Source organism: Orbicella franksi, chromosome 2 (genome assembly GCF_964199315.1).
Source record: "Orbicella franksi chromosome 2, jaOrbFran1.1, whole genome shotgun sequence".
Classification (NCBI taxonomy): domain Eukaryota; kingdom Metazoa; phylum Cnidaria; class Anthozoa; order Scleractinia; family Merulinidae; genus Orbicella; species Orbicella franksi.
The window spans coordinates 29,705,993-29,716,152 of NC_138146.1; the positions used below are offsets into that span (position 1 = coordinate 29,705,993).

Genomic DNA, 10,160 nt, shown 5'->3' on the forward strand with positions numbered 1-10,160 from the left:
ATCTCTCTTTCCTTTCAGCTGCCTGTCTTTGTGCATAGTTTGGTCCGTTATTCCAGTCAAGAGATATTCATTTGCCAGATGGTGTTGTCTGTACCGACTGGAGTGAACTGAATGAGGAAAAAAAAAAGTTTCTTATTTAATAGGCATGGTCGCTTGATGAGGTGAGAACAAAATGGGAAACTATATATCCCCATACATGAAGCAAGGAGTCCCCAAATTGGTCGCGGGCTCATATGCCTCAAAGTCGCCGAAGTGTCGCCGAAGTGTGCTAGGTCTGACATGCCTCCGAAAAAGAAGCGCAAAGTAGAGTCGAGCAAACCCACCAAGGAAACCAAACAAGGTAAAACGAAAAACTATTGGTCCTAATTGTTTTAAGTACGATTACACTATGGCATGTCAATTGCCATCGAGATCAATGAATGAATGAAAACGTTATTAACGTGTCAAAGAAGTCTAGCCGAGGGTTAAAACCCTCGACGAGATTGGTTTTACTATATTTTGAGCTGTCAAGCGTGGCCAACAGCGCAGAGGCGGCTAAGCTGATTTGCTGCGCGGTTAAAAAATAACTATTCAATTTGCAAAAAATGCCATTCTATATTTAAGCAATAGAGCACTTTTTCTGTGGTTACATAGCCTCATCTAAACACGACGGGGGTTCGGAGAATTCGAGACAGTTATGCAAACCCGAGACGCAGTCGAGGTATTGCATAACTTTCGAGAACCAAGAGTGTTTAGATGAGGTTATGTAAACATGGACAAAGTGCTAGATCGCTCTTATAAAATCTTTCTCACAAATACGCTCGAATCTAAAGCGTGACAACCGTATTTACATACTTTCATCTGAACACACCCATTGACCATTTATGACCAATGAGAGCACGCGTAGTATATCAGTTATTTTATAATTAATTTCTAAGTCAGTGTTGAGGAGCTTGGTGGGTACAGGATGCGTGTTGCTGGACTGAAGAACACTTATGATGTAAGCTTACTTCAAAGGGAAATAATAATAGTAGCTACAGGTGTACAAGCTGGGGGAGCAAGGGGGGCTGCAGCCTTCCCCCCCCCCCCCCCCCAGCCACAGAAATTATATGATTTTTCAGGCAAAACGCACATGATTCGGGCAACCACTCATGAAAAAAAATAATAATAATGCTGTTGGTGTGATTTCCAAAACTTGTAAAAGTTTCTGGTTAGTTACTTTTATTAGAACTTTTTCTTTTAATAAGTTTTAGATTTAACTAGATTGAGACTGTTGATAGAGGTCATTGAATGCAGGCTTTGAATATAACTAGTTTTGGAATTATAGTAGTTTCATTAGATGTGAGAATTGTGAATGTTTTTGTTTTTCATGCAATTTGAGTGCATTTGCATCCTGATTTCAACACTCACGCATTCAGGCATTGTGTAATTTTTTTGGGCAAGAAGGTCACCTTCCCTCCAAGCCCAAAGGTGCCCGTACATGTATGATAGTAGCCTTACTATTTCTGAATGGTTTAACTGTTTTGAAATATTGAAAGGTTGATTAAGCCTAACGAACGGCATTCTTTGCTTTACACCTGGTAGCAGTCTCTCAAAACTTACCACATGTACATTGTAAAAACATCCCAGGCGTGGTAAATGCCCAAACAGTTCGACTGAACGAATACATTTATCTGATTTATAAACAATGTCACCGCTTGTTTGCACCTATGAAATGCGATGAAATACACAGTTTTAGAGTACTTTTCGAGTGCAACAGATCCAAACCAAGACTCAAAACCAAGCTTGAACTGCTCAGGAAATGGCAATAATCTTGTCATCTCCATAACCTGAAATCCATGCTCAGATTCCTCCAAGGTCTTGACGAGTAGTTGATTGTAAATGAAAAAAAAAGTAACAGGTTTACGGAAGTCTAAAGTACATGTAAAAGTAATTAAATTGAACATGTACATATACAACATTATGTCATATACAGTGCTAATGACTGTCAATTCCAGGCCTGCTCATCCCCTCCCCTCCCCACTTCCCTCCCCCCTTCCCTCCCCTCTGGGCATTTGACGTTTTGTTTTCACAAGGCAGCAAATGTCCCACCATGGGGCTGCTAGCACGTACAAAATCCCCATGCTGGGGCTGTGAGAAAAGTACAAATGCCCACCCATGGGATAGCGTCAAAAATATGTTTTCTCATAAATATATGTCTTCAACCAGATATTGAAATGAAGCTATATTTTTCATAACTTATAATACATGCTAATTTTAGTACAACATTACAAACAATGTTATCTAAATATGGATAATGCTCTGAATAGCTCAGGGACTAAGTCGATGGACAAGTGAAAAGAAACAAAGCAATAACCATTGACAGCTGATATATGTAGGCATGATGACAAATCTTAACCTATGGTCACATTGGAAACACAATGCCTGTGACACGTTTCCATCATAATCCTAATATAAACTATACATCAAGACAAAAACAATGCTTGCTAATTGCAAAAACTATTCTAGAGGTTGGACTGTAGGTTTATCTTTAGCCTTGTCAGTTCCTCTCTTTTGGCTTTGTTAGATTTGTTTAAGATGTTCTAGTCACATTTTCATAGTCAATTGTGCTGTCCACCATCGCTTCTCACCTCGATTTTCATGCATGACCAACAGGAATTTATTTATGTATTTTTAATTTATCAACATGAATTTGTGAGGCTAGTGGTAATTCACTGGACTGAGTTTCCAATGGGTTAGTGTTAAATCTCACAAAAAAAATTAAGTCAGTGCTCTTTAGGTAGGGTTAGTCCTTTTGATATTTAATAAAGCAGGCTTGTTAAATGCCTGGGTGTGGGGAGGGATAAGGGGCCTAGGAATTGATAAAGCCATTATTGAGACCTAGTGGTAATGCTTGCAAATCCCTTCTTTTCTGTTTATATATATATGTGTCGGTCAATTCTAGGATGCCATCCCCCTACCCCTTCTGCAGCTGGGGCATTTGAGCTGTTAAAACCTACCATGTAGTGTTAAAGGAAAAGACCTGTAGACGCATTCAAATGTAAACTAATCACAAACTAAGGCACTGAGAAGTGCTGGTTTTAAGTATTACTAAGATTGCCTTCTTAGAGCTGGTTGAGAGAAAAAACATTCTGTCTTTGCTAGCAAATTATCATCATCACACAGGGCTGGCAAATACCCTGGGCAAGACTTGAATACTCGATTATTCAGGCAATAATCCTCAGGATTAAAAACACGAGCAATTACTTCACCAATACCTCTGGGAGATTGGCACTGCTGGAATTACATGTAGCTAAAATACTGTAAATTGGATTTGATTATTGCACCTTTGCAGAGAATCAAAGTGCTAATAGAAGCAAGACCCAGAAGCAGGATGCAAAACAAGTAAGCTTAATTAAAGTGATCATCCCTGTCAACATGATAATGCTATACCCTTGATTGGTATTACATGTAATATCACAGACAGTTTCTGTTTACCTTGTGTACACTGAAAATTATGAATACTAAATAGATCAGAAAAATAGAATGTATTAATACATTTCCCCACTAGGGACTGGTCTTTGCTATTTGTGTATGGACAAAATAATGAATTGAAAATAAAGAAAATCCAGTACACACTTTATTGCTTGTTTACCATATAATTGCGTTCACTTAGTGTAACGCAATCACAATCCAGTTTGTATTGAGAATTTTTCGGATGGATTTGTTCGCCAATTTGGCCCCCCACAGCAGGGTCAAGTTACATCATTCATGAGCATGCATGCAGTCATGTATTCAGCATATAAAGGTAGATTTGAAGTGTGTATGATTTCTGCAAAGATGCATGTATTTTGACCTGCTGGCATTCAACAATAAGTAACTAAAGCCTGTGTCATCAGGAAAGAATGTTTTGTAGCTCGGTGACGGCAAATGGCCATGAGTTGTGGTAAGAAAACAAATCCTCTGCGTAGCTCGACAAATGGCCATGATGACCCTCAGATCTGTGGTCAGAAAACAAATTTTCCAAGTTGAAGCTCAGCAAATTTGTTGTGGCCACAGTTGGTTGTCAGAAAACAAACTTTCCGTGTCGTGTAACTCGCCAAAAGGCTGTGTTTTGTGGTCAGAATGGTTAATTCACCTTTTTCATTTGTGAAAACAAAATGTAAATTTGAGCATTGTAAACAAGTACAAAACATTTAGTGATGCAATGTCTTGTAGGGTCGCTGGTCAAAAACTTTATTTTCTCAAGAAATGTTTGTTATAGGTGTTGGCGATCTGAAATTGAATTCTAAGTGTCGGCAAAAGTTCAAATGCCTTTCCTGGGAAATATTTTGTCCAGTACAAGTTAACACTTAATTTAAAACACTTTTACCGCAGGCTTCAACTTCACATGCAGATCGTTATTTGTCATTAGATCAAACTTAGTTTTGAATGCCACCAAAGTAGACCAAGCATGCAAAGTATAAGCATGAATGGTGATGGCATTTTGACTTTGGACTTTGACACTATGATGTATCTGTCTGTAAAACCTTAGCTGTTGATAAAAAATGTTGACTTTAGCAATACACAGAGGTTGAAATTCAGATAGTGAAATCATTTAAGGTGTATGTATTCAAGTGACAACATCCAACGCACTCATAATCTTTGATTACTACTAGTTATACAGTGTTCTCCACAGATTTTAAATTAGTCAGCTAAAAACTTAAAGTAGCCAGCACTTGCAAATCGAGCGTCCGAAGAAGGTGAAATTCTAGGGGCCCCCCTCTGGAAAATTTTCAAAAATTAAGGGGCTGGAGATGCAACCTGACACATTTTACGTTCTTATTTGTCTATAACACTACATGTTGATAGCTATTGCTCATCATTTCCTTCAGAAATAATTACATGTTCGCGTACTGTTTTTGGAACTTGAGATTTTAAGCGCAAATTCAGACAAGCTACGCTTGAAATTTTCTTCACAACAGATAGTAGCCTGTGAGAGCATCCGGTTTTGTCAGCTCTTGTTTCTTACACATGAAACAAGAGCCAAAAACCTGGATACTCTTGCAGGCTAATCAGATAACTGCAGAGTGTACTTTCTGTAATATTATTGTTAACATTTTATTAAGAGGAGTAAGACAATTTTGAGGGTATTACTGTAGTTGGGGGTGTTGCAATCCCTCTCACTTTTCCCTGGATCTGCTCTGTTTTAGTCAGAGAAATGTCCAAACATTGAAGGGATGAATTTGCTTTATTAGGCAGTGCAATACACAAGATGGCTTATGAAATCAGAACCAGAAAGCAGAATTGAGAAAGGAGTGGATGTGAAGGTACATATGTGATGTGCATATCTTTGGAACACTCTCAAGCTCATTGAGACATTTTGTGCAAAAAAACTTAGTTTTTATTTGTTTGAAAAAATTTAATGTAATTTGATCAACAAATTCTGGAATTAAGGTCTCTGATGGATGTTGATGCTGACCTATTAGCGTATGATACATAAATTATGCAGAGAAGTGATTGAAAAAGGAACCACAGTTTATTTCAAATTCAGGTAATCAAAATACGTGTCTACAGGCTAGTGCATTTTACTTGGTACTTTTCTTTACCTGTGTACATTAACTGCAGTTTGGTATTGAGGACTTAAAGAATGAACCAGACCAAACAACTTGCTGGGATGGTGTTAGAAATTACCAGGTAATTCAATTCATCTTAATGTGTTTTACAAATATTGGAATTGAGGACTAACTAAGTTTCAGTGTTAGAATTGTCCAACAAGTTCACAGAGTCATAATTTCCTCAAGAAATTTCCATTGTAAATCATTAATTTATTACAACATTACTCTTAATTTCTGAATTACTTTTAGGCACGGAACTTCATGCGTGATCAGATGAAGAATGGTCAACTTGCTTTCTTTTATCATAGTAACTGCAAACCTCCTGGTATAGCTGGGATTGTAGAGGTACATCTAATAAATGTTAAATATTCATTTATGTTCTTCATCATTATCATTTTTTTTTATTTGAAACATGCTAAAATATAAATGTACAATAACAGCAACTTTTATAAGGCGTGGAGGTTTCCTAAAAAAGGTAAAAAAGTTACCAGGCTTGTAACAGAGGCTGCCCCAGTTCTTAATAAAGGGCTTGGAAAAAAAAAAACAAACAAACAAACAAACAAACAAACAAATTTGAAAATTTCCACCTTGCCCTTCTTACAAGTAACTCTCAAATTTTTCTTGCCCTGGGAAAGTCCTAGTTTGCTCTTTTTTGATTTAGTTGACAAATGATTTGCCTGAAGTTTCTGTGGTAACCTTCGCAACCCTTTCAGAAGGCTGGATTCCACTGTATAGTTGTATATTCATAATTTGTATTTCTGTTTGCATGATATATAAAAAGCTGACATTGACCCTTAAAATTCAGGCTGCTTTGAATGTGAGTTAAGACACTGATTGAATGTAATTGTATACTTTTGCTTTATAATACCTGCCTTTAGATTGTAAAAGAGAGCTATGTGGACTATACACAGTTTGACAAGGCAGATCCTCATTATGACCCGTGAGTACAATAACAGCATCCGTCCTATTTATTTTTGTTTTTAATGCACACAATGAATTGATGAAAATATACATGGCAATTATGCAGTGGTTATACTGTCAGGTGTTTAAATAATCTGTGCATAAACATTGGCCAATCAAAAACGTGTATGTTCTCAATACAGGAAAAAAAAGAAACTACGTGTATTGATGTGTTTTTCATTTGTAATTTTATCCCAGTACTGTAGCTTCTAAGCTTCATGCTACTTTTCTGTAAGCAACATCATGTAATGCGATGTGGAATTAATGTCATCATTCAATGACAAACCTGAAGAGTACCCGTACATGTGATAGCATCTAATAAACTCACATGTAATGGAAATTCATGTCATCCATGTTCTCTCAATTATGTATTTTTAAGTTTCTTTACTGTACCAGAGTCTCTGATCTGGAGGCCATTCTTGTGTCATACCTCTAGTTAGGTGTTCAGTCTTTGTTTCACTTTTTATTGTCATTTTTCTTAGTTTATTGTTTATAGTAAATTTATTTACAATGTATTTCAATATCGATTGATTGGTTTATTTTTTGTTTTCAGGGGTGCCAAAAAAGACAATCCTAAGTGGTTTATGGTAAGATAAAGGATTATATAAATGGTGCTAATAAAATTATTTACTCACAAACTGATGAGAGAACCTTTGTTTGGAAACAACAGCGTAAGTAAAAGAATTCATAGCATATTGTTATTTAAATTTAGTGCCATTTATACAATTGTCAGGTATTATTAAGAGTCAAATGTAGCAGTAGGCCGCGTTCATTATATCAATATTCTAACATGAATCTGAGGCTTTCAGGCCAAACTTCTATATTTTGGTGGTGTTTTCTTTGTATCCAAGTCTCTTGTGGGAATTGAGAGACAAGAGAAACTTAAGAAAATGTACATTTTGACCTGAAAGCCTCAGAGCCATGTTAGAATATTGATATATTGAATGTGGCGTATTATAACAGTACCTCTTTCTGGTTTGCATGTATGTTATATATATATATATATGTACAAGTGCTCACTGACACTGGCATTCATTTACACATATAAGTGATGGCAAGCAGATATGTTTGCAGTGTCTTTATGACTAACCTAATTACTACAATTTTTATCACACGTTTGTTTCTCAGGTGGATGTCAAGTTTGTCCGTATGATGAAACGTTTTATTTCCTTGCAGGAATTGAAGACCCTTCATCAAGTGAGAGTTGTCATTTATCTTTAGCAAGGCTGTAGTCTAGGAAAATTTTTTTAGGAGCCCTAAGGTTCCTAAACATGAAATCCTGGGTGCTCAGCACTTAAGCTTATATGAAGAAAGTAAGTTATTCCAGTCACCCAAAGGCAGAAGTTAGTTCCCTGTGGCACTTGGGCGCTTCTAGAGCACAGCCCTTCTTCAGTTACGAGGGAGTGGGAGGGAGGGCAGTGTTGAAGGGAGAAGCTCACACTTTCAGTACTCTTTGCTACTGACTCCCAGGCTTAAAAGAAAATTTGTGAGGAATTTAATCACGGAAATTTGTCAATAAGGGTATTTCTTCTTTATTTCTAGTGAGATCATTACATATTTTGTGTATTTTCTTTGTGATTCACCAGCTTAATAATTGTTTAGTGAGGATAGTTGTGGCTACCCTTCAGTGATTGGAAAACTAGTCTACATCATCATGGCTTTAAATGCATGAGAACATGAGCAAGTACCCAATCACAATGCATGTTGTCAATGATCGGATGTGGGTGACAATTAATTTAACCACGCATTAATGTTATTTTATTTCATAGAACCACAAATCTTCAGGTGGGCCACTAAAATCACTTTCACTGTTTACATCTGCACGACTGTCAGTTCAGCCAGTTACTGAAGGTACACTGCACCTTTAATCTAATTATTGTTTGTCTAAAGGCAAGCATGACTTCAAACAGGCACATTTTCATTGATTGAAAACTAGATACAATGATCTAGTGTTGTTAAAAAATAACCTCATTCACATAAGTGCACTGGAGCTAAAAGTGATTGATTTAACGGTAGACTAGTGAATAACTTTAGTACGGCAATGACCAAATGATTTTAACAGAGATAATTGTAGAACACTACTTCATCGTTGCTTATAACATATGTTTATAACACAATCAAAAGCTGGAAACATCTTTATGTGGGAAATGTTTTCCTTGAAAGTTTCGCGGTCAGTTGCGTAGACACTGCGATAGAGGCGACATTTCTCATTAAATTGTTCCTTTCATATATACTGACTCCTAAGCAGCACCCCATTCCATTGTCTATGAACCAATCGGATGCCAGTATTGATAACTCGTGCTTGTGTCCAGAATAGAAGCTTCCACCGGACATGGCCCAATGACAAACTCGATGTTTAATACCAAATTTGTTACTTTCGATCCAAATCCGTCCATATCTTCTACGAAATTTGGGTATCAGTCATTCTGCCTACCCAAATTATTGTCTGTGATTGTTGCACTACAAGCGATTCAGTGATAAAGTGAAAATGCTATTTTATTCTCACGCGTAGGCTTGGGCATGCGCCGAACCGTTAAACTCTCCCTTATAGTAGATTTAGTTAATAACCTGCTTATCTTTTGCAGCTAATTCAAGTCCCTTCCTATTACTTATATTCCAATATTATCCTACTCTGCGCGTGCTATAAAATGAGATCTGCAATTTTAGTCACGCTTTTCCTCACAGATTTTGGCTTTGGTTTTGTTTGCAGAGGAATTTGAATTCATTTGCAGCTTGGAGGACAAACCAGAAGGTGATACTAGCTAAATTCAGTGGAATTATTTCTCCGACGTGAACCTCTCAAGATTTGGCTCTAATATGGAGTAATATGGAGTAGTAGTACACACACATCGTGGATTTGCTTTAAATCGAGCTTTCATATTCTTCAGGACACGTGCAAGGAGATTGTTTGGCTTTTTAAAGAAAACCTAGGTAGTAATATATCAATTATGCATGAGCATCGAATTTGACTTCATGCCGAGTAACTTAATCATAGGCGAAAAGCTGCAATCTAAAACAGCTGCGAAATGATGTTTTCGGAAAACGATGGAACTCGAGCTAGTTGAAGTTAGCATATACCGGCCATCACGGAGCCTGCATTAAGAATTTTAACATAGTGTGGTCAAACAAGTTTTAAATACACGAAGTTTTTGAAAAACGGATTAGCGTTGCAGTTAAATACGTTCATGTTTAGCAAGAGTCATATGTTATGCCGCAGTGAAAACGGGTTTCTGTTCCCGGTTGAATCTCATATGGCGGGAACACTAACTATGTTGAGTTCGTTAACGTTCCCGACATTTTTTTATAGTATATCCGTGTAAATGTCCATCAACTTTGATCGCAGGCATTTGTGAATGGTTAGTTTGATGGCGTAGTTACTTAAAGTAACTTTGAAATTTCTTCAGCTATTACAATTAATGGCGATATCTTAGTGTAAGAGCGGTATAACTACGTATAAATGTTTATTTTTGTCTCTTCGCATGTCAGCTGTAGTTGAATTCTCGGTTATTTTGTGGCCGATCGTAACAGCCATCACTGTCTTGCAGCAGCCACTCGATCTTGGCGACCGTGTGGACTCAAAGGTCTTTTCTAAAAGAAAACTAAGAAACTAAATGGCAAAGCCCTATAAAAATTAAAACCTATTCA

General features: G+C 37.0%; 1 protein-coding gene across 1 annotated transcript; it reads left to right on the forward strand.

Moving 5' to 3' along the window:
- The first annotated feature begins 168 nt into the window (after positions 1-168).
- LOC145479167 (thymocyte nuclear protein 1-like) lies at positions 169-9,995 on the forward strand. Its single transcript, XM_081457443.1, has 10 exons — positions 169-340; positions 3,314-3,363; positions 5,196-5,267; positions 5,566-5,634; positions 5,805-5,900; positions 6,434-6,495; positions 7,069-7,102; positions 7,644-7,712; positions 8,285-8,366; positions 9,226-9,995. The coding sequence occupies exons 1-10, from the start codon at positions 280-282 to the stop codon at positions 9,279-9,281; spliced, it is 651 nt and encodes a 216-aa protein (XP_081313569.1). The 5' UTR covers positions 169-279; the 3' UTR covers positions 9,282-9,995.
- The last annotated feature ends 165 nt before the right edge of the window (positions 9,996-10,160 follow it).

Excerpts from the sequence above, each read along its gene's own strand:
- LOC145479167 (XM_081457443.1), top strand. The coding sequence starts at position 280 with ATGCCTCCGAAAAAGAAGCGCAAAGTAGAGTCGAGCAAACCCACCAAG. Across the intron at positions 6,496-7,068 it reads GCAGATCCTCATTATGACCC|GGGTGCCAAAAAAGACAATC; the intron begins GTGAGTACAATA and ends TTTTGTTTTCAG. Across the intron at positions 7,713-8,284 it reads AATTGAAGACCCTTCATCAA|AACCACAAATCTTCAGGTGG; the intron begins GTGAGAGTTGTC and ends TTTATTTCATAG.